This window comes from Sparus aurata, chromosome 3, assembly GCF_900880675.1.
Source record: "Sparus aurata chromosome 3, fSpaAur1.1, whole genome shotgun sequence".
In the NCBI taxonomy this organism is placed as follows: domain Eukaryota; kingdom Metazoa; phylum Chordata; class Actinopteri; order Spariformes; family Sparidae; genus Sparus; species Sparus aurata.
Window position 1 is genome coordinate 22,215,994 of NC_044189.1, and position 25,402 is coordinate 22,241,395.

Below are 25,402 nucleotides of genomic sequence, written 5' to 3' on the forward strand. Positions count from 1 at the left end.
ACGCCATGGTCAACTATAAATTCGGCGTGTGTGACGGAGCTCAAAAGTGGATGTAAGAGGGGGGGGTTTAAGAAGAACTCGAATGGGTTTGCAGACTTTTTTAACCAGTGTCCTTGACTGGGTGGCGTGTGTGTGCGTGTGGTGTGTGCGTGTGTGTGTGTGTGGCAAGGTTTTATGATGTGTGTCTTTAGGATTACTGGGATTATTGACTTGTCACAGTATCGGAATCTAGGACAAAGCACTGTATGTAATGTATAATTACATTTATACATTATTGTAACATATTTTGCTTTAGTCTGAAAACAAAGAACAATAGAACAAAGGCAAGAACTGTGAGAGGTCTGCACGGGCACCAGTTTGCCTCCCATCACAGAATTTCCCATCAGGGAGGTTGTGGTTGATTCAGAGGTTTCTGTGACTCGTTTTGCACTTCAGATAAACATGTTATGCTTAATTGTCAGAGCAACGCTAAATAACGATCCCATTAGGCTTTTTTTTAATTATCACGAGCCGACCATTAGCGTTGCATTGCCCCCTTTTTTTTTTTTCTCCGCTCTTTTTGGGACGATACAGTAATCTGCATATCTAATGTGATGTTCGGAGGAGCGAACTTAATCACTAACAATTCGACCTAATGTTTTCGGTGAGCCGGCTCTGCATCCCATCATGCAAATGAGGAGAACTTTCATCTCATAAATACACAACAAAGAGAGAAATATTCAGAAAGGGGATTGAAAGTTAAGAGGCTGCAAACAATTCATATATAATGCACACGCTCTGCCCCGGCCGCTGACTGTGAATACTGTAAAGGTTTATGATGCATGTGAATCCATTAATATATAAATAACGGGACAAATAAGTGAATAGGAAAAGAAATCACCTTGCCTTTCTGTTCTGCAGGGGACATAAAGCGAGCTATGCTTCCTTGGTCTTGCAGGAAATAAATGCACTCAGGATTTATCGACACACTGGCTGTTATAAGCCTACTGTCACACTACAGCAGTTACCCATGGTGGATTTAAGACTCGGGGAAGTAGAAACACTCTTAGTCTCCATCTCAGTCTCGTTTTCCTTTTCTTTGCACCCTGCTGCAAGTAGTTTCATGCCACTGCAGCCGATGCTCACTCAAATGTGGTCAAGTGGAACTGGATGGGCATTTTGCGACGCAAATTTCATTAAACTTCTTCAACGGGCGCATCTACATCTGTGCCGGCCTCTCTAATCCCGACCTATAATTTTGGTTGATGGCAGCAAGAGTTGGCGCGGAGCCACGGCTCCTCTCTGGTCCCTCTGTCTGTCCCGTGCACACAGCTGCCTTGAAATTGCGTTTTGTTTATATGATGGTAAAATATTCATAGAGAAAAATAGCTGCGGAAGCTGTCCATATAATCCCCCATAAACTGATAGCTAAATCCATCATGCGCACACACACACACACACGTGCACACACACAAACACACCCGCATGCCCGTGCAAAGGGAGGTGACACCCTCAAGGGCACAATGAATTGAATGACAGCAGCACCTGCTTGTGTCTGTCCTGAGTGCCAAACATCTTGCTCATACGACAACAGATATGCACACACACACACACACACACACACACACACACACACACACACACACAGCTCCCAGACGGATGCTGCGGTTTGGGAGTCAGTATCGATCGACACTCGTCAGCATGTCCTCTATAACAAGCACTGTCCCCGAAAGCGCTGCAGCAAGCCCGTCGGGGAGAGAGAGACAACAGGAAAATAGCAGGAGAGAGAGACAGGGAAACTGTGGTGTATACCTGTGTAAACAGAAAAACAGTCTGACAGGTGAAGCCGAGTGACCAGCGATCAGCCAGCAAACGACGACGCGTGGGGAATATCAACCAGAGGTAGCCGCGAGTGTCTTTACCCGCGCTGCGTCTCCACGAGGCAAAGCGTCCAAATTTGTTCAACAGTTTACCGTTTTTTTTTCTTCTTCTTTTGCCTTTTGTCTCCCCTGCAAAGCCCGCTTCAAGATTATGAGCAAGGGCAGAGTGGCCGGAACCGAAGCGCGGGCCCCGATGATAATGATGAAGTATCTAGCCACCCGTCTAACGAGAGCCCAGATCTGCCCCGAGTCTGCCTGCTATGCAAATTTCTCTCACACCAGCAATGAATCAAAGGCGTAGCAAACCAATGTTTCTCTTCGCAGCACTTTAGCAAAGCCATCATTCACAAAGGACACGGCAAAGGCACGCACACTGCGGGAACAGGCGCGCACGCATACACAGAAAAAAGGACTCGTGCAACATGTCAGGCCACTTTTTTTTATTTTTTTATGCTGGAAGCAGCACACGCTTATTTGAGCAGAATTGAATCCATGCACACGAGTCCGTGTGTTTGTGCATCTCTGTTTGTGACACATCAGAGCACAGTGGCCTCTAACATTGAGTCGACAATAACAAGGCTCCGGAGACAACATTCCTCTAAGTTGATGTTCTTGGCAGAGAAGCACAGCGACACAAGACAGATCATTTCTCTCCCTCGCCATCTCTGACCTCGCAGCACCCCTCTGTTCCCGCAGCATGGATTTTTTAATGCTCAACAAATAAGTTGTTTCTCTGTTGCCAAGATGAAAAGTGAAGGCTCGTAAGACTTTAATTGATATATGAAGGCAGAGAGTTCACGCCATCACAGAGCCATGTTATAAGTCGTTGTACGTCCTTCATCCTCTCTTTCCCCTCCTCTCTGTCTCTCTTTCCCTCTCAGTCCTCTCATTATCTTGTTGCTCTGCCAGGCCTGTAGGTTTGCCTCTGGGGTGTCGAACTGGCAGTAGTAACAGTATGATGGTAATTTGCTGGAATGGAAGTTTAGACAGGCTCACCTTGCCTTTTTAAAAGGTGTCATGGGGGGCCAGACTGCAGACCTTTGACACCGCGATTAATTATCTGACACATGTAGAGGCGTTTTTCTATTTCGTTTTTCCTCACTGGATGTCTTAATTAGATGTTTGCACGGGAATATTGCACTCATTTATGCATGCAAATAAACGGAAATATACAAATTAATGCATGTTTAAGCACAGGCAGGCTTCGCATCCATGAGTACAGAGAATCGCAGGCGAGGGACACTTGCCCAGGCGCATGTACTCATATGTCATACAAGCACACACACACACACACGTGCGCACACAAACAGACGGTGACAGGCTTTTAAGCCTTTGTCAGATTAATGGCCACTTTCTCTCTGTGGTCAATAAATGCTTCAGGGAGTTCCCTAAAGGCTGCAGGATAGCTCCCCCTGTGCATGTGTGTGTCTCTGTGTGTGAGTGTGAGTGTGTGTGCGGCCATCTAACAGGCCTCATGGGTCAACCTGTCACCACAAAGATGGCTAAGCAGTTGGTTGGCCAGCGGGAAATCAATGTAAGGTGATGAGGCTACTGTGTGTGTGCTGTGTGTGTGTGTGTGTGTGTGTGTGTGTCTGTTTGTCAGCGTGTTGCTATGTGTACCTGCACCCCTGTGTGTCATTGTGCATAACCCTCATTTAGATTGAGGAAAATACCCAAATAGGGGAGACTAAGCACCGAGGAGTCATTGATGAATTGAATCCATTCAGCTGTTTTAGTTTGCTGTCCCCCCAACTTACGGCAGCTTACTGTGGCGGCGGAGCAAAACGTGAATCCAGATGTCGCAGCAGCATGTACTTTAAGTCTAAGGACCTTAGACTTTCCGGCCTCCACGCCCTTCGTTCCTTGGACCGCTGCGAATGGTGGGGTTGCCAGGTTTGCAGCTGAGACCTGATGCGATGATGTGAGCTGAAGATTATGAGCTGCACCGCTTCCCCCCGCCCTCCTCCCCTCCCCGCTCTGTGGAGGGCTGAAGCTCGAGCTCGCTTCTCTGCTACTGAACCCTGGTTGTTTAAACGAGCCCCAGCGGTCCTCATTACCCTTTCCCTGGGCACACCCGCGCACACAGATGCAAGCACACGCGTTTTTGAACGCGTAGATAGACTAGAGGAAGCAGTTGCACGCACGCAGCTGTTGGCTTTGATGGAGTGTAACAGAGCTGGTTGGTACTTTGCGATGGCTTGCTCGGACAGCTGTCCCATCCCTTATCAACCTCGTGGCTTAAGGGGTCGTTACCACGGTAATGGGGCTTGGGCCACCCCCCAAACACTCCAGAAAGCGAAGCCTTTAGAAGTTGATGTCAACCCGGTAATCATGTTTCCATTGATAATAGCACAAATGGAAACTCTCAGGTGCACTGAGACAGCCATGTAAATCGCGCTTGATGATTTCAGACTCTGCTTGTGTTTTTTTTGTCATGCAAGTGGCATTACATCACATTCGCTGTTTCAAGTGCAACCATTTGAGCTCTCTCCACCCTCCACCTCCAGCATTTAATCACTGCTTTTGGTGAGCTCAGCTAAGAGTGCACTTCTCTCCATCCTCTCTCTTTCCCCCTCTTTTCTTCTGCCGTTCTCTCAGTGTTTCCCATCATGTGCTCCTGGGGATCTGTTGTCACTGAAGTCAAATTAGCCATCTACAGCCACACACACACACACACACAGAGGCAGTTCTCCTGGGGGGGGGGGAGAGGACACGTTAAAAGCATGGCTTGTCTCGTCTTCCAGCTCATCTTCATCTCCATTTGTCTCTGTGTTTTCATTTCACTTACGAGCTCCTGCTCCAGGTGCCACCTATTGAGCCGGAGATAGACCCGCCGCTATATTGCCTGTGTTGACTTGCGTGTGCCTGTCTGTGTTTGTGATATGAGTGCTGTTTGAAGCATTCAAGTGAGGTTGCGGCAGCTGGGGTTGAGTGAGACAATGATACAAGGCAACAGTGGCCCGCAAATGTTTGTGTGGATGTGGCAGCACGCTGCAGCCTAAGAGGTTTTCAAGCTAAGTTGAACTGTTTCCTTTTGATGCCCACGAACACAAGCATGATAGTATAAATGTTGCATCACATTCTCTTTTTTCTTGTAACGATAGCTTGAAACAGCTCAGGTTCAAAGGGGGCAAATATGGGAAAAAAAAAAAAAAACCCTAGTCACTTTCAAGATGTGTATGGCTTTAAGATGTTTTATTCCTCTCTAACGTCTCTGCAACCCCCCTAAAGGGATTCTGTAGCTGTCTGAACAGAAGGATTTCTCTCTTTCTGTCTTTGTGGCAAAGGGAGCTCAATGTTCTTTGTCTTCAGTGATGTGTGATCTCTCGAAAAAAATATCACGGACATGAACGACCTTCCACCGCAGAGCCCTGCACAGATGTCCTCTGGCCATGACTTGCTTCTCATCAGAAGACTGCAAAAAATAGAGTCCTTGCTCTCCGGGGAGTCGACCAGAAAGCCATCATGTGGCAAAGTTAATCAATGTGACTATTGGCTAGAAGTAATCAAGTGATTAATCAGCATGACATCCAGCTGATGCAGGGAATTCTGGAGGAAGACTTATGGATACTGAAAGAGAGGGACAAAAAGAGAGGGAGGGGGGGGAATGACGAGAAAAAACGTGGACTTGGGAGAAAACCAGAAACCACAAATAAATCCACTATAAATGTAATTTCCCCAAACCGAACAAGCATGTATCGACATATACTGAAAGATTTAATTTAATATACAGATTTCAATGAATTAAAGTCGTCAGAATGCACGCCAGTATATTGTCATTGTGCTTCATAGACATTTTATAAAACAGAATGAATGCACACTTTGATAATACATTGGTACTATACCCTAATATGTATTACTTGAAACATATATTTGCATTTATTTCTCAGATTGATTAAATATATGTCAAAAAAAGACCCAGTTCCATTTTTACAATACAACAAAAACTATGATAATTGGTGATTAATTGATACCTATATATTTAACAAATCCATTAATATATTATTAAATAAATACTTTGATACATATGATGACAAAAAACTAATTTCAAACTCTTTGTCAACTCTCCTATCAGCGTAAAAAGTCATTACACAGTGAAACTATTATCATAACATTGTTTAATTAACTGAATGTATATATATTTTTAAATAGGAACGCCAATTTATCAGATCTACATGGCTGGAAAATATATTTCCATTGCATAAAGGTGGGGATGTATGGATGATTGTTCTCAAACAAGGAAATAATGGCATGGAGCAGAGAAAAAAAAAAAAAAAAACGAGAAACAAATACATGACAGAGTAGAAAACAAGGAGCTCTAATCAATACGACATCTAGAACGACCCGTCAGAAGAGATTTCCATGTGGGATTCTGTTTTCTTGGTCCTCATTCTCAGTCTACAAAGGCTGCCGGCAATCATCCATCAGTCATGAGTAAAAGATGGATGTGGGAGCAGGAGAGAGCACAGGCCACAGAATGAAATGCTGTACGACAGGTGGAGTCTTATTTCCTCGTGCTACTTGTGTGAATTTCCGTGAGATGATGCAACGTGTTGACGGCAGGTTCAATGGGATGCATCTCTCCTTCATTCCGCACCATCTTTCTGAAATGTTGTTTTTAAAGAAATCTCTTCCTGGAGCTGTGTGTTGTGTGTATTAACACATGAAAAATACTGCTCCAAACTCAGATTTCTCACCTCATATTTTGACCTTACTATGTTTACACTAGGAATGATGAAATCAGTCAAATGAGGGCTGCGAGGCAGAGCTCAATCTTGTGACAGGCTGCAGACTCACAGCATTGTGTCAGAGTTGCCTGCTGTATGGTTCTCTATTGGTTTATATATTCCCCGGTATCTCAATTATTTGTCCTGCAGAGAGAGGCAAGCCTTTCTACACAATAACACATTTCACAGAAGCCATCAAGGTTTTTCTGTTCAGACTTGAAAGGGTCTCAGGCAGCTTGCCATGCTCTTTGTATTGTCTAAGAAAAAAACTCTCGCTTGAATTGGATAGTTTTTTGTGATTCACTGTGATACCATTCTGTGCAGTTTCCACTTAGATCGAGCCAAACGGAAACGACATGTAAGGCTGTGCCTTTATTTGTGCTATGAACCAAACCTGTCTAATCTACAGGCTCATGACAATCTCTGTGAAGTTCATTGTTCCAAGTTTTGGAAGTGGGACATGGCAAGGATCCTGCAAGTGGAGGCAGAGATGAAGGAGGTGAGGGAGCGATAATTTCACACGGTGGCACCTAGCATTTCCACTTTCATCCCAAGGTACGACTGCCGAAGTGGTGGCAGGAGAAGAAGAGACAGATGGAGAGGTGACAGGTTGATGATGAAGAGGAAAGGGTCAATGGGGCTGATGGGTGCCAGGAGCCAGTGCTAGTCATAAAAAGTAAGAAAGCCATGGTGGCAACAGGAAGTGTTGGATGTGCAGTGAGCAGGTGCAAGTGTGACTGATAGTGCCATACTGTGGTTGCGGCGGCACAATCACGCCTAGTGTGATGGCTGACGGTTTATTTTTTGTTCTACTTTTCTACTTTTTTTTGGAGAAGCCACGAAGGGGAGGGAAGGAAGGTAGACCTTCCCGCTCAAAACAGATTAATTTATCTAGAATAGAATAGAATAGAATAGAATGCCTTTATTGTCACTGTACACATGTACGATGAGATTATAAAAGACAACTCAGTGCAAAAACACAGTGTGAAGAATAAACAATGTATATACAGTATAAACAAAGGACATAAAGTAATACTACAATAAAGGAGGTAAGGTGCACAGTCTTGAGGAGTAAGTACATCTGTCTGCTATGGAAACAGAATTACTAGGGGCTTGTTAACATTATGTAAAAGTTCTACCCAACTTGTGATTAATGGCACACAAAAATAAACTACACAACAATGATAACCATGTCAAAGAAATGCTGAGGCTGATTTACTGAAGAATCCTTTTTTTTTTTATTTATTTATTCATTCAGTGTCCATGTACAATTTAGCTAATTAGCTTAGTTTAGCTAAGTAAATCTTAAGTCAGCGTAAACTCAAAATAAGATAGAGGGGAAACAACGTAACTCTTCTTCTGTCGCTTAATGCAGAATCTAAAATACACAGAAATGTATGTACACAAAAACCAAAAATCAATTCTGTTCCAAAAGAAAAAAATAGCTCATGCTCAAGCAGCTCAGTGAGCTGGCTCTCACGCTGAAGAGGTTAGGGCTTTGCCTCCCACGGGTACGTGCTGAAAATGTCTTATGGTGCCGTGAGGCATACTAAGGGAAAGAAAAACACTATCAATTTCTGGATGCTGTACTATATGTCAGTAGGATGCTATAGTAGTGTGCTACAACTCTCATTCCCACCAGACCAGTGAAACCCTCAAAATGTCTGTTTTGTTGCTGTATATTGGAAAGCAATTTGTATCAAACTGCGCTGCAAAACATATACAGGACAAATATACTTGTTGTTAAATTATGTTGTAACAAAGCTAGAAGGGGAAAATCATATCCCCTGTTCATGCTGCATCAAACTGTATGTTAAAGGTCCAGTTTGTAGGATTGAGGAGAATCTTTTGGCAGAAATATCTATGGGAATATAAAATGGTCTTTTCATCAGTGTATAATCACCTGAAAATAAAACTGATTGTGTTTTGTTACCTTAGAATGAGCCCAGTGTCTGCCATGTTTCACCACCATGTTTCTACAAGAGCCCAGAATGGAGAAAAACAAACACGAGCTGTAGTGTCAGAACCAGGTTTTCGGGAAGGGGAGCGGAGAGGTATTCAGGTGACTGTAGTCTGCAACCAAACTGCGAGATGCCACAAAGTTCTCCACACCGGTCCTTTTAGTATCTTTGTTTCCATCTTTGCGGCCCGCCAGGTTAGATGTTCAAAGAATCTGTTGGAGCGCTTCATGGTGGACTCTGAAATCAACTGATGGCAACAGATGTGCATTGTATCAACACACGATGAAGGTCTCACTGTAGAAACAAAATAACCTGGACATCCCGCAGTGTGTTTCTTTTTAAACCACATGCAGGTTCAGAATGCCTTTGTATGCTTGATTTTTCTGTCTTCTCTGTTTCTTTCTAGATATTTGGCTTTCTTCAGCAAGCACTCATTTACCACATCTCTCTGCTACTTGCAAAGGGCAGATAGCACAGAATAAGCTCTGAGAAGCTGCACAGCTCTATGAGTGCGTGTCTAAGCAGCTGCCCACGGTTTTCTATAGGTGAAAGTTGTTGGCACTCAACCCTATACAATCTGTTTAACCTAAACCCACTGCAGACTAGCAGATTGATTCCCAGCAGGATTTTGCAGTATAGCAACCTTTTCACATTAGACAGAACTAAGATTTAGTATTGATATCAAAATTATCGCTTTCGGAAAATGTAGAAACATTAACATCAAAAAAGAATTGAGGAAAGCGTTGTTCTTCCACTGAAGTAACAAAAAAAAAAAAAAAAAGAACAAGGCTTTCACAATGGCAGATGGTAAATCATCTGAATACCTGATGAAAAAAAAACAATGTCTAACAAGTTTGTGCTCTTCATTAAAGTAAAAGTCAGATCAAATACGTACAAATGATGCCAGGGAAGGCAAATGAGGACATAGAGGAAAAAACTTTTTAAAGAAAATGTTATTATAAGATTTATTTGATTACATTTTGAACAAGCCTCCCTAACATTTCCCTGGAGAATAAAATGCTTCTTGTCACATACTGCTGAGTGATATTTTTCAGATTAAGACGCACAGACGCAGACTCAAATCTCATGCGCGTGCACGCACGCACATGCCCACGCCGACTTTGCTTCGGCACGAGTAACCATAGAGAAATCTAGGGCAGAGTCGTATTTTGATAATTCAAGGCATGATCGTTTAGCAAAGCGTGGTGTTCTCAAAATTAGGGGTGTTAAAATTCCCACAGCAGCCTACTAGCTGGCGTGCATTACACAGCATCTCTCCTTGGGAAAAACTCTGATTAGCAGCCCTGACCTCCATGACTGAAATTAACTCTTTAGCATGGAGCGCCCTCAATGCTGCGCAACAGCACTGCTCCCTCGATTAGCCTTGTGGTGTGGCTGCTCTCAGTTATTTATCCAGCTCCCGAGCACCTTTTCTCTCCTTGGACTAAATTGCCTGGAACATTTTGTAGCAGAGGAGAAGGAACGAACGAGTCTGGAGGCGTCATCTCGAGAGCTGATGAGGACCTGACAGTCCTTGAGCCCTCGAAAAGGGAATGTTGTTCTCACCGTGGGCCATATAGTGTATATATATATATGTGTGTGTGTGTGTGTGTGTGTGTGTGTGTGTGTGTGTGTGTGTTTGCGGAAAACTGCACATTAAGGCAGAGTGAAAAAGTATTTTGCTGTACGTCAAGGCCATACTCCTGCTTCTTCTTTTACCCATGAAAAAATTCAGAGAGAGAGGTTGATAAGATGGGAGACTGGGCTGCATGATGTAGGAAGGAGGAGAGACGGATTATGGAGATGATAGGATAGCTTTTTAATGCAAATACAATATCTGAGTTCTATTCACGATTCTAATACACTCCTTTTCCTTGAGCTTTACTTTATTTTTCTACTCAACACAGGAAACCTGCCAAATAACCGTTAGCTTTCAATCAGGAGCTACAGAATGTTATCTAAGAATAGTTTGGATCTTCGGGGCAGGATCAAGCGAACAAATATTGATGTTTACGCTGGCTTATTGCAACTATAAAAACTCAATGTCCAGATTCTTGGGTCAAATTATTGCAGTTTAATATAGCAGTGCTCCAGAAGCAGACGAGGGATTCGTGGCGCAACTTGGCTTGCTTCCAATGTGCAGGGAGAAGGAAAACAGAATAAAGAAGTTAAAACTCCACCAACCCTTCTCACATAAAGAACAACTTCATTGCTAAACCAATGTGTTGTGGCTTTCCCAATGGATACACACCACGCCAGAGTTCTCAAGGAAGCTGCCAAGACTCATGCCTGAAAATGGTGCTTTGCCTTCACTTCACCAGTGCTTGTTGAGTCTGCACCAGAGTTTGACAGCTCTATACCAGAGCTGCGCACTAAAGGGTTGGCTGGGAAAGTAAACAAGGTCAAGAATCTGACCAAACGTGTGATAGCAAGTTTAAGTCTTCGACAGTTTTCAATCCTCTTTGAGACAGACACATTTAGGTCAGTATGAAAAAAAGTGTTGAAGTTCAATATGTATCCTATCAAGCAGGATGTGTCCATGATTCTCTACCGTCTTTCTCACTGTCACCTCCCCCTGGTTGTCGCATCGCTAGCCATCCCTTCTTTTCTTTCCCCACCAATAAAGTGTAAATGGGCTCAAAGTTACAATTGCAGTTTTACAGAATGTGATCCTGCTCAGGTGTTGTGAAATTCCTCTTTCTGTCACACCGCGGGGGAAAAAACTGGCAAGAGTCACATTTGTTAATGCCAAATATTAATCATCCCTGCAAAAAAGTTATTAAGAATGAAGACCTCTGTGATTAATGCTTCACATCACAGCAAAACTTCGACCTTACCCAGCAGGCATATCGCAGATGATAATGCGCGAGGGACTCAAAGTGCACCCCAAGCAAAAAAATGGTTTTGGTGGATGGAATAACAGCAGGACTTTTTGTTCTGAATGCAGAGATATATTGAAGATGTATCTGCAGTGGTACAATGTTTTATAGATCTGGGCCCAAGTAGATAAGTAATCAATAAATCCTAATAAAAGTGACCTCGATCACCCGTGACTAAATGCCTGATCACTCTTTGAAACAACTGGAGATGGTCTGAAGAAGAACGATGTAGCGGCTTCAGTCAAAACTCCTGCTGAGTGATATGGATTTAACCTTTAATGAACTATCAAAAGAACTCTCAACTTGAGTTTGAAATTATCCTCACTGTGATCCATTCAATTCCCTTGGATAAGGAGTTCCAAATACTGATCCGTGCGAGCTGCCTGCCTGGAGGACGTTCAGTCACTCGGAGACGCTTGCATCAAGGAAATGGCCATTTAGAACAGATTTACTGTATAGACAGACTTCCAATCCTGTCGCTGAGAAATTTTGTTTATATACTTACTAATGTGCAAAAACATAAATTTCAACATTAGCAATGTTCAATGCCGTTTTCCCCCCGACAATATCTGCTTTTTCAAAATAATCTCCACTTGTAATCGAACATCAGCTGATCATTCAATTATTCCATTTAATCTGCCAAACAAATAAAGGAACAATTAGTCAATATTTAGTTTTTCTGTTTTTCATGTTCCACAGTACATTTCTGATGTTTGGCAAGGCTTTGCACATGCTCAATGTATAGTCTGGAATCTGTGGTCGCTAATTACGTTTTCAATAAAGCATTGGGGGAAAAAAAATCTCTGGTCGTTAAATATACTGTGGTCAAGCCAGCCGTGGTTCGCATTTGCTTGGTCAAATCAGCCAATCTTTTTTTTCAGTGCGCAACTGCACCAACATTTACGGTAGTCGTACTGAACCCACTCTAAAGGCAGGAACACACCAGCCAAACCGTTGGACGTCTGAAGCGTTTGGAGAGGCTCGGACGAGGTCGGGAACACATATGTTTGGTGTGTTCAGCTGCGTCGGAAGCTTTCGGAACCGCGCGGACGTTGTTGGATCCGACTGAGCATGCGAAGTCTGAGGAGGAGGGCCGTCGGACGTCTGAGCCATTGGATCCTCTGATTGGTTATGTGCCAGCTGAATGGCGGTTCTGATTGGCGGTGTGCTGGCGAATCAGCGCGGTGTGTGGGAGGGACGGAATGCTGTGTGCGCTTTGTTTTTCTATGCACTCCGTTCCGTCATTCCCCGTTGTCATGTTTTGCAGTAGTGGCAACAGACTAGTTGTTATGTCCGTTCAGGACGAATTAATTCTTGTTCGTCTGGTAATGCCTCGCTGCATGTTTAGTATGCAGCTGTTTTTTATCGGAAATAGTTAAGTTTCGTTTTGATCGAGAGTAAAGAGAGTTGCGTGCATAAGGTTCTCGTTTACAACTCACAACACAAGCGCCACCCGCTTATTGCATCTCGCACAAGCACAGAACGTACACGCTACTGTGGCGTAGGCAGCACGTCGAAGCGGTGTGTTCAATGCAACTTTTCTGCCGAACGGGTCAGACAAGAGGCAACGGAGAGGTCGGAGAGTGGTCGGATAAGGCAGTTGGATGTCTGGGCGGTGTGTGGGGGCCTTAACTGTGGGTCAGACTGCAGGCTCAGAATCAGTACCATGAAACATACAATACTTTTACAGTCATTATTCTTGGTAATTACCTGAAGGTATCATGAAGGTATCCATCCGGATTTCAAAGAACGACGGACGACGTGAGGAAAAAAACATTGTTTCCATAAGGAGTCAAAGAGTCATATATTGCTGAATGTAGCACTTCCTAGACTACTTGCATGCATAATATAAAGTACTTTTACTGTGTACACATGGGGCTGAGATGGAGGTTTATTATTTCGTTTTGGTTTCCTTGTTTATTATATTTTCCGTTTTGGGCTGAAATAGGAAATCAAATGCAATTTTTCAATGTTTGGTGCATACAGAAAAAAAACAGAACAATTAAACATTGCATTTTTTGGGTTTTCGTTTGCCAGATTAAATGGAATAATTGAATGATCAGATGATACAAGGACCAACATCCACACATCCACTGTGTTGACATAAATTTAAAGATTGGTCGGAGGTAAATAATGCAAAATGTTAAAGTGATTTTAGGTACAAGACACAAGGTTGTACACTTATTGGTAACTACAATATCCTTAACCTTGATCCAAGTGGTTTAGAATTCAGAAAAGTTACAAACATGTTCCTCGGTAATTATAACTTACTTACTATGAAACTTGTACCTGTAACATGCAGCTAAGCAAACACTGAACTTAACATAAATCAGCAGTGTTTGTTCACACACCGGGGGGTTGGTGTGGTGGAGGTGGGAAAAGTGCTCGGTGCCGCGCTGTACATCAGCATTAATATGCCTGGCTGTTACGAGTAAGTGTCTGAGTGAGCCAGTGATTGTTATAGATGAAATAAGCCAATCATGTTCTTTGCTGTGCCAATGCGATCTTTAACGCTGTAACGTTGTGCACTTTCTTCTAAATGCACCTCTTATGCTGTGAGAGCTTTCAATATGTTACTGAGTTTATTCACATGGATATTTTCTTCTGCTTCGTGGCTTCCTGCCACTCTGAGGAGCTGCACTACCGGCTACTTAGGGTGCCATCTATACGCCAACCATATTTGATTCCTCTGCACAAACCATCAAGGCCACTCTCCTCCATTTGAGTGGATAACAGGTGGATGGATGGAAGGATTATGGTATGCCTCTTACCTGTGCATGAAGTCATGGTTGAGTATTTGTGTGAATTGGAACACAAAGCTTATTGATGTGTTTCGCTTTGTGGAGTGCATTTTCTAAATGCAATACTACTGACATGTTGGGAGATGACATGCTCATATAGTAATATTATGGAAATAGTGCTCAAGTGAAAGACCATGATATGGCAACAAAAATGCAATCAGGAAATACGTGGAAAACATACTGGACTGTAACTGAAAAATACGCAATAAATGGAGCAGATATTTAACCTGAAGTGAACACAGTGCTGTTTCAGACCGTACCAAAGCATATAACAGTCTCAGAGAAGCACATAACAAAGAAACAAATCCTCAAATGGAACAATCATTATTAAAAAACAGAGCTGCGGCAATGATACCACGACAATATGCATGTTGTATTTTCCAGTTTTCAACTTACAACAGCTGAAAAGACGAGCAAGAATCCAGGCCATCGTCTCATTTTCATGATTCAAGGGAGAGTTATCTGGCTGTCACCGACTCGTACAGCTGCTTGGTTGTTTTTTTTTTTTTTTACTTTCTGGTTTCACCTCTATTTTCTGCTCACTTATCACTTTTTTCTCACATGGGTTCATCCTTCCAGCTTACCTAAAAGAAAAAAAAAACAACCGCGCCGCTGCCTCGCCAAACTCAGTACGTCAACGAGTGTTGGGGTGCATTTCCGTGTGCAGTGAGCGTATCCGGCCCCAAAGATTGCCCTCCCCTGTCCTGTTGCGCTGACCCTTCCCTCTGATGGGAGGTAGTTCGCAGAGTAGAGCTAAGTGGTGTGTGAGGGTTTGTGTTCTCAATAGAGAGGCTGAGGGTGAAAGTGAGCATCTGAGTATCATTTCTTCTGCCCCGACTGCCAAGCGAAGACCCAAGGTCCGACTCTTCTCATGCCACTCTGTTATGATTCATGAAATTCACCTGCCAGAGTCTGCTCCGGGCTGCTTTGGCCTGTGAGCTAAGTGCCGGATGTGAATGCAGTTTGTGTGTGTGTGTGTGTTTACCAAGCAAATATGTTTCAGTGTGGAGGCAGATGTGGCTTATTTTTCTTCTCAGCAGTCATAAATTGCACATAGATCTGTTCTTAGCAGGGTGCACCGACGGCTTTCATCGTTGATTACCAGAGGGAGGAATCAATGCCGTGCTTGAATTAACCAACATGATGTGCATTAACATGTGCGCTTATACACGAGATGCAGATACTGCAGACACTCACATAAAGACAATAAATACATGTGGACAGAACTCGCTTGTTGCTATGACGGAAAAAAAAACAGGAAACAACTGATAAAAATAAGATATATAATTGAGATAAATGGAAAAGAAATTACAGGAAATACTAAAATAATGGACTCCAAAATACTTGAGTCATAGCACAGCACGGCAGCTGCCCTCCACCATAGCTGATGGCGACTCCATTCACCTCTCTCCGTCAGACGCAGGACCAGCGGCCTGAGTGCGGACACTGATTTATAATCCACCTCCTTCCGTCCGTCCCCCCTCAAGCCCCCCCACCCGCATCCCTTCCCCGTCTTTACGGTATCAGCATGACAGTGTTGCTATGGCAACTATGACCACTGCAGAGGCAAATGTGAGCAGTAATCGATCTTTTTTTGTGTGGCTGTGTCGAGTACATGTATGTCGCCGTTGTCATTTGAAAAGCCTGACAGTAACACGCCAAGTTTTGTTCAGCAGATATATTTTGGTGCTGTTTCTGGTTGATCCGGGCAGCAGGGGAGAGATGGAAGCCGGAGGAGGGAGAAGACATGTGACCACAGATCGGAGGCTGCACTGTCAGTGCTCAGAGTTCATGATTTAGCTCTTTTGTCTTAAGTCACGCTAAGGTCCATAAGCTTCTCCATGGGGTGGCAAGATTCTACCAACACTGGGCTTAATGAACCATCCGAGGAAAAAGCATTTTAAATAACATCCCTGTTGTTTTTACTCTCTGAAACTTTTGTTATCTAAATATTCTAGGTCTCAAAACCTTTTATTGTGGAACATGTATTGTGGGATTTACACTGGTCTTGGTCTTGACTTGGTCTCAACCCTTCAAAGTCTTGGTCTTGTCTCAGTCTTGCAACACTCATGTCTTTGTCATGACTTTGTCATGGTTTGCGTGGTCTTGAGCACAACACTGGCTCTTGCGATGGGAATGTTGCTTGGTTGGTCTGTCCATCACCATGGTCCACACCGAAATAACTCAACGACTATTGTAAAGATTGCCAAGAAATCCTGCACTTAAATGTGTTGTCCCTTAAGTATGACTCATATCTAATTTGATGTTCCCCTCGTTTTTCCTTTGGAAGGACTTACATGTTTACATGTTTGGGTTTTAGACAAAGGTGTCTTAACAACAATTGATTTGGTTGCAATGAACATTGGTGCAAATATCCACGGGGCCCAAAATATGTTTCCTATGGACTGTAGTAATTCCCAAACTTCTTTCTAACAACACAATGTTCACATATGTGGTTTTTAATAAATGATTTGCTAACTCTTAATTAGATTGTTGCAAAATTGGGTACAAGCATTCATGTCACCTTTTCGGATAAATTGTAACAAACTTAAGTGATCCCTTACTTTCCCATCCACTCCCTTCGTTGTGTTAAAGGGTTCATTTTCCTAACCCTAACCCTCATTCTAATATTTTTATGACCAAATACCTAAGCAAACAACTAAGATGGTTAAAATGGTTATACTTATACCAGCATGCTAGCATTGTCATTGTGACTGTGTTATCCTGCTGACATTAGCATTGACCTCACAGCTCCACTAAGTACAGCATCTCGGAGTTGCTTGCAGAACTCTTAATCTTCTTTAACGGCGTCTGCTTTCTTATCTGCTGTAGTTCAATAAATGACATTGACGTCAGTTCAGACAGTCAGATGTCTAAATGTGGACAAGAGGTCTTCACCCAGGAAACTGTGATGTCTTTGAACACTGAGCATCAGACTGAGGCAGAGATACAAAGTGCACCAACACTGACTTTGCAACAAGTTCACTAGGGGCTCAAGCTTATCTCACATCGATCCATGTAACATACTTCCAGCCATGATTGTAAACACTTCTACACTTGCCTTTGTAAGTGCACTGTACAGAGGCTCCTACACAAACATGTTATACCATGGGTGTAATTGTCTGTAATTGATCCGGCCAGTGCAGTACAGTGATCTTGCTTACACTGCTTTGAATGAATTGTTCTGGCCATTCGTGCATTGATTGCTCTTTTATTGCAGCTCCGTATTTCTGCGCTTTTGCGAGTCCACCGGACTGTAAATCCATCTAAATTCTCATCTTGTTACGGAACGGAGTGAAAGAAAGGCTGCGGTAGAAGACAGAGGGTGAGGGGGTGGAGGGCAGAACGGTACACCAAATAACTGCGCGTTGTGGGAGTTGGAAGATTTGAAAATATCTAATCAGAGAAAGAAAAACGGGGGAAAAAAGGGCAATTTGAGAGTGAGAATGAAAGTGAAGCGAAACCAAGGCAATCTGGCGGTTTGGATGTACAGTGAGGCTCGCGTTGATCTGTGTGTATATATGAGTGTGTGTGCGTGCGAGGCGAAACAACAGCCAGCCTGTGGGGCCGAGAAAACGAGATTGGGAATCCATTTTGAAGGCACACAAAATGACCTTCAGGCCCCCGCAGTCAGACAGCGTCCTGTACCAACCTGATTCAACTTCTCTCTTCATATCTGCTGCTGAGTGAGAAAGGGGTGAGAGACGAATCAGAGAGAGGGAGAAAGAGAGAGAGAGAGAGAGAGAGAGAGAGAGAGAGATGGAGTGCGTCTGTCTGTCCAGTAGCTTATAAAAAGTCCATTATGGTGTGCCTCTATCAGTTTGGGCTCTCCCAGATGGACCCTGGAGTAAATGGACATCACCAGAGAGCTATAAGCTCAGATTTGATATACGGCTGAGAAATAGCTCTGTGTGTGTGTGTGTGTGTGTGTGTGTGTGTGTGTTTGCAAGTGTGCCTGTTTAGAGAGTGCATTCAGTCATATGTGTTGCAATGAAAGAGCTGCCAGTAGTCGCCGCGAATATTCCATCGCCACTGTTTCCTACGTGCCGTATACTTAACACAGTTGTTTAACCATATTACCATATGTGCTCTCCTGCCGCGCACACACAAACACACCTACAAACACACTCACAAACACACACGCGCGCGCACACGCACATACAATCTTCCCAGCAGGCTTAAATCCCGGCTCAGTCTGACAAAGGAGCCTGTGGCTCTAACTGGCTCTGCCCCAATCCCCTTCCCCAGCCTGCCGCTTTGTACGGGCTCAAAACCGCTTTACTGCATGACGTTTATTTATCAGCTATATTTACTTCCTATTGTGTAGAGGTGTGTAAGGGTCTCAGGGTGTGTGTGCTAGTGCCACATCAAGGTATGTTTGAGCTTCGGTGTCCTTGCTAATGTGTGTATTTGTTTGTTGACTATGCTGCGTTCACGTTCTGAGGCGAGTGTGTGTTCATTGAGGGTATCACACTGCTCAATGCATCGAGTAGGGGAGTCTGACAAAAGCCCCTGCCTGCTGAGTGATAGCGCTCAGCAGGCTGTGAATTGGACTTTGTCCTTCTACATGCTACTTTATCAACTGGTTTTTTTGTCGGGAAGAAGAAGAGAAAATAGCCTCTAGCAAAAGGAGGGGGTGAGACTGAAAATCGCTGCTTTATTCTCCGCAGTTGGGTTCTGACTAAGCAAACAGAGTCTTATCAACAAGTGGTTATCCACAAATAACAAGCAAACTCTGACCTTTTTTTTTGGAATAAAGCTGTTTCTGCACTGCACTTTCCAAAAAAATAACTAGTGAAGCAGGAAAAACCAGCACTTTCATTTGCTGAAATGGTTATTGTTCACCTGTATGTAAAATATCAAAGTTCACACACAGCCAACCGCATAAATAGTAATCTCTATGGTTTCCATTTGAAATCTGAGTGGTAACGACCAATCACGACCCACAGTCCCGGCTAAGCAGTGCGTGTGGAGAGCTAAAGAGGTAGAACACATTGGCAAACACCTCGGAATCCACCAATCGATTATCTGATGACAATTTGGCATGTTCATATACAGATAAATTATAGATCTGAAGTTGCTAATCGGACTGTCAAGAACTGTAAACAGCCGGCACACGGGAGAGGAAGTCTTGGCTCGAGATATCAGTTATCTGGATATCCGCTTGCTGCATCGGGAGCCCTGCAACCTTGGCAAAAACCTCAGATGCAAAATTTTGTCTCAGGATGAAATTCCGGGGCTGCAAGATTATTAAACTGGAACCGCACTCAGGCGAGCGCACACTTTTCATGTCCCTAACAGTCCCGTTATCACATCAAACATATACTCAAACATAGATAGCAGCCAGCTGAGTACGACTGTTTCCTTCATCAAGATCCTACTGAAAATGTCAAAAACACCCCATCTCACAATGTCACAGATAAGTGAGATAAAAAACCTTGATCTGTCCCTGTATCTAGATCCACACCAATTTAGTCAATGAGGTCTATTCCGGGCCGTGACCAGTCCTCCATCCAGAAATCTGTCCAGTGTTTTTTGTGTAACCCTGCTGACAATGCGACTCAATAAATATGGACACGGGTGAAACATTTACCAACTTGGCGGAGGTCGTTATTCACCTGAGACAGCTGAAGCGGGTTGACACGTACAAGGACGAGCAATCTGCCGCCAACATTTAGTTCTCTTCCTGTAACATCAGCTGTATGAAGGCCGGTTCAGAGAAGTCGCTTTTAGCACACCTTGACTCGTGACTCAAATGCCCCTCACATCCCGATTATATACTGATGACAACCTATATATTTTTTTCATTCTTGACGCAGCTGTAACACTGGCAACCACTTCATTCGTCAAGGGGTGTCCCTCAGATGCGTTTTCGCTTCACTGACACTTCTATCAGACGACTCAAAACCGTCACTGAAATATCACATCTCCACCTCTGCTCCCGGCCAATCTCTGGATTATCGACCCTTCTCACTATTGGAAGTGATACTGCCAGATAAAGATGGAAAGTAGATTCCCCTGGAGATGAAGAAACAGCTGAAAAGGGTGGAAAAAAGAAGTGGGGATGAGAGAGGGCAAGATGATTTGATGAAGTGTGTGATGGTGTATCCATTAAAGTGCAGTCCAGAACATTAAACAATATAGTGGAGGTTCGTAAAGGTCAGTACTCTCAAGGGGGTTTATCCATATTGATCTTCCCTTTGAATTGTGCTGGACTCGGCGCCGGCGTCCGTCTAAACCGTACGTGCCTGAGACTAAACAAAGAGAGAGACGGAGACAAAAAGAGGCAGCGATAGAGAGAAATGAAGAGATAGTAGGTCCTCACTGGCCATTTTATGTGAGACATTACTGCGCTGTCCTGCTTCACTGACCTCTGTGTCTCTGCAGCACAGATGTGTAGACCATACACCCACACAGAGGGCTTTATTTGGGCTGGATTCTGCCAGAAAGTGATTCTCAAACTCACAGATTGGGACCGCCACTTCCCCTGTGCCCTCTCAAAGTAAATCAATACATTGTCTGAAAAGTTTGTGTGTTTAAAGCGCTGGTTGGTGGTATCTCGTTGTTTCATACGATTAATTATGCAACTCGGGAATCCTCTCGGCCGGCAGTCGGACCTTAAGCCTACCAAACTCACTTAAGTGGATCAGTGGGGTGGTAATATTAGCAGCGCATTTTTTTTTCTGGGATCATATGGGCTGCATCGCTAGCCTCATGCCACCTGTTTGCAGACATGAACAGCAGGAGGTATTTGGAAAGGATGAGGATGGGGAGGGTCTTTGATTTCACACAGAATTAGACAAAAGCAGGCTTCTTATTTCAACCCGCGACTGTGGCTTTCGCCAGCTGAAGCGATTACTCTTTACAAGCAGATTTTATAAGCCGTAGCTAGCTAATGTGGCACCTTTAGAAACGATTACATATGAATGCAATGAATACGTGCCCAATTACTTTAATTCAACATTTGGTTTGATAATAAACTGTCACATTTAACCCATCTTCCCACCAAAGCGCGTTCAGTGTAAAACGCTTTGAAGCTGTACATAACCAGTGGTAGGACAGAGAGGAACCTCTTCACTGTTGCAGCAATTGGGAAACACATGAAACTCTACCCTCTGTTTACCTGTTTGTCACCTACTCTGCTTGAACTCCCCATCTCTTTTCTTCCTCCCTCTTTCTCTAACTCGACCACACACTCAGCTAAGAGTTTAAAAGTGGTAAAAAAAAAAAAAAATAGAATAGACCTGAAAAGAATTGTGTAATGGCGGATCAAAATTAGTGAGGGATATTGGCATGTGGGTGCATATAAGTTTGTGTGCATCATGGATATAAAACAAAATTGAAATGAAATGTGTGGCATTATTTCACAAAAAATAAGTTCATAAAAAATCAGATATGTCACATAATAAACAATCACATGAAACGCCAGAATATCCCCAAATCACTGAATGATTTTGAGTATCAAACACCTCGGCTTTGGAAATAATACAGGGTTACTGTTTGGGTAACGTTGTTTGCTGGACATGCCATTGTTGGGACCTTATGTGAGAAGAAAACACTGTTCAATACACGCTCCATACAGTTCTGCTGTTGCATCTTTGGCTTTTAAGGTACCGAGACTCACCCTTAATAAACTGTAGCCATTAAAAGTAGACAGGGCCTCTGAGCCTAGTAACTGTTGCTAAGCTATGATTGGGCAAGTGCTGTTCTGGGAAGTGGTTCACATGCAGTCATCTGGAGAGAGAGAATTATAAAGGAGCTGGAGAGGAAAAGTTTTCTGGTAGGTGAAAAGTTCACTTTTTGCATAAGTTAAACCAAAGTTTTTTATTTCCCGTTGTATTTTAAGCGGATGAATATTGATCTGTTAGAAGGATGGGTAGTTTCATAAAATCTAGGGGCACATATATCCTCTTTTTCATGTAAAATGTTACTGTAAAACCTGCAGCTAAGCAAGTGGGCGTTAGTACGTGCACTGCCCTGACTGTGGCTAATGAAGACGTGTAGGTCTTAAGGCTGTTGGCATGTTCAGCTCAGCTCTCGGTTTGATTGTCACATCAGCTGCAACAATATTGAATCTTTTTTTCGGCAATGGGATGAGGCGAAATTAGAATCTTTGTATTGCTTTCAAAATAATTTTCACAGCGCCGTTGCTGCACTTGCTAATTTCTGTTTGCAAGGAAAACAAAGTGAAATTAACACCCCACACACACAAGCACACGGTAGCTATTCCTTTCACCCAGGGATGTAGCCGGCTGCAGATATCTTTAAAAAACAGCACACCGAAACAGTTATGACGTTGTTCCTGTGGTTAAAAATATTGTACCGCTGAGAACAATGCACAAAACAAGGGAATAGGATGAAGAAAGTATGAGTGAGAGCGAGAGCTAGAGGATTAAAAAAAATAAATATGTAAATAAAAAACCTTGAAAAGACCAAATTATAACATCGCTACCAATGGGTAATTGACAAATCATGACAGAACCTCAGCAAAATTTCCAGGCATTTGTGCCTGCGTGTGTGTATTCCGAGGCAGGGGAGGCTGCGCTGAGTGTGCATGTGTTTTTTATTCTTTCTTGGGTCATCTCCTTCGATAGAAGCTAAGGCGAGGAACATTTCAGCATCAACCATCGTTGCACTCGGTGAACTTGTATATACACAGGTAATCACATTGCCTGTGGATCATGCATCGCAGGCGAGCCGTGTGCCTCAGCTTCTCTGCGTAAATGCAGCCGCTGCAAAGGATCCCATGGGCAAGAACTGAAAAAGATCTGCTAAATCAAAGATTGTTTCCTCTGCCGAGGGAGTTGATTAAGTCCTGTGTTGCTGAAACTAAGCCTACAAATCCATTTGCACAGATCGGAACCGTCTGCGCTCATGCCTCCGTATGTTTGTATCACTTGAGATAAAATCGACTAAGATATGTTGCATGATTTCACTTTCTCCATACTCTCTTTCCAGGCAGTCCTTCCACAAATGCTCTTTGAATGAGGTGTTCCAGTTAAAATCACCTCTCTGATGTACACGCTAAATTGTGAATATATCATCACGTTGCGTTCGATGTATGTTTATTTCATTGACATCCCGTGTTTTCCCTGTGAGCCAATGAGCTGGTCAGATTTCACTTCCTCCTGATTTCTTCCTCTGAGGTTGTGTTGCAGACTTCTCTTCATCGTCTTCAGCACGATGTGAGCTGAAGTGTCTCAGTGTGTTCTTTAAATATTCAGCTACGAGGAGCGAGCCAAGCGGATGTAGGCGTTTATATTTTTATTTAGCCAAAGTCGTGTTTTGGATGTACTAAAGAACTAGCCTTTTATGACTTCTCTGGATGAACAAAATAGCAGTGGGTGCTGATGGGCACCTATTACCTTTAAATCCTGCTCTCAGTGTGCCTCGACACAGTTACACGTACAGTAGTAAACAGACCCGGCATCCATTCGCCAGGATTTGCTTAATCCTCATGCGAATCCTTGTCTTTTCCAGACCCGTATGACGATGACCTGAAGGTGAAGACACAAAGACCACGATCAGCCGACCAGCCAGGTGTGTTTCAGGCACAAACAGGTGAGTAAGTGGTGGGTGTGTACATGTGTTTACAGCTTGGAGCGAAAGCAGCCAGCTTGACCTTAACATGCTGTTTGTGTAACTGAAGATAAAGAGTACCATATGAATAATCGCTACATTTAAAGCGTGGCCAAAGCCCAGGGCAGCTGCTGGAGTTGACCATTCGCATGTGAGTATTTCAAAATGAGAATTTGTGTGCGTGCGTCTTCAAAATCGTACATAATTAACTGGAAGGAGAGATTGAATTATTCATGTCACGATGCATTAATCATATTAAGAAGTGAATGTCATGTATGTGGGACGAATTTGCCTTGTACACGACATTACATGTTGGCTTCTTTACCCACCCAAGAACAGGTTGTACACTAATTTACATTTACATTTACTCATCTACACAAACACACACACACACACACACACACACACACACACACACACACACACACACACACACACCCACACACACCCACACACACAGGAGGGAGTCCCTGCCACGAGGGAAACCCCTGGCTCCGTCTTGTCCTTCTCCTCTGTTCTTCCCCCTCCTCGCTCCCCGTTCCTCCATTCCTCCAGGCATGTGTGATGAGCTTAAGCCCTGACTCACGGCATGTTAATGAAGATGTAATGCGATTAACGGACATGCAATTAATTTGATTTCCTTCTTTGCCATGTGATGACGCCTCCATCAAAGGACACGGCGCTCATAAACAATTTATGGAAAGAGAGGGGGAGAAAAGAGGGACGGCTCGACTCGTAGTTTCTGTTTTCAAGGGCGTAACTCAGGGGGAACAATGGGACGCTCTCCACAGCTGCCTGGAGAACTCAAGATCATCCACCAAAACACCCAATCTGCGGGCTTTATTAACATCCGAAGCTGTTCTTTTTGGCTTAAAGCTGTGTATGTTTTACCATAATTCAATTTATATTAATAGTGCCTTAAAACACATCTCTTAACACATCCTTATGTTTATTCAACAAAGGTTCATTCTCATTAAAGGTTTAAATCAATTAATAATATCTACAAATCATATACCGCCCATACTCAGTGTGCTGGAATTTCATGTATCTGCTAATAACACAGCATCACAGGCCAGGCCATGTGGATATTACGCAAATCTGCCATAGAAGAATAGAAGCAAAGGGAACGATGATCTAGACCCGTCATTTCTCTTCCAGAGCAACACAGTCCCAGGGTTTTTTTTTTTTTTTCCCTGACAAATGTATAGATTGTGATGTTGTTTGTCATTTTGCATTGCGGCAACAACGGCGTCGGTGTCACAGTCCTCCAGGGGGAATTTTCAACGCATTTCAGTAAACAAAAAGTAAAGCTAAAAAGTGCTTACAGGATTCAATGAAGCCAATATGTTCCTTGACGTACGTCTCCGCTAACAGCAGCTCCTGTACCTTCTTTGCTGTGGCTTTTTACTGCCTGCTGTGATTTAGCGAAATATGTATTTTTTCTTTGCCTATGAGCGCAGGAGACACATGTGTTGTGTCTCCTGTTATTGAGGATGCATTAAAGCCTAATTCATTTTGTTTCCTCCAGGCTGTGGAGGCTGACACTCACATTTTGGGCTGGCTACCGATATAAGGGATTTAAAAAATTCTGGTAGA

General features: G+C 43.4%; 1 protein-coding gene across 1 annotated transcript in view; it reads left to right on the forward strand.

Annotated features, from left to right (window-relative positions):
• The window catches only part of adgrb2 (adhesion G protein-coupled receptor B2), a 247,813-nt gene that overhangs the window by 86,699 nt on the left and 135,712 nt on the right, over positions 1-25,402 (forward strand). Inside the window, exon 3 of the mRNA XM_030411455.1 lies at positions 23,708-23,788. Within this exon, the coding sequence (XP_030267315.1) occupies positions 23,708-23,788 (81 nt within the window). The remainder of the gene's footprint in view (positions 1-23,707; positions 23,789-25,402) is intronic.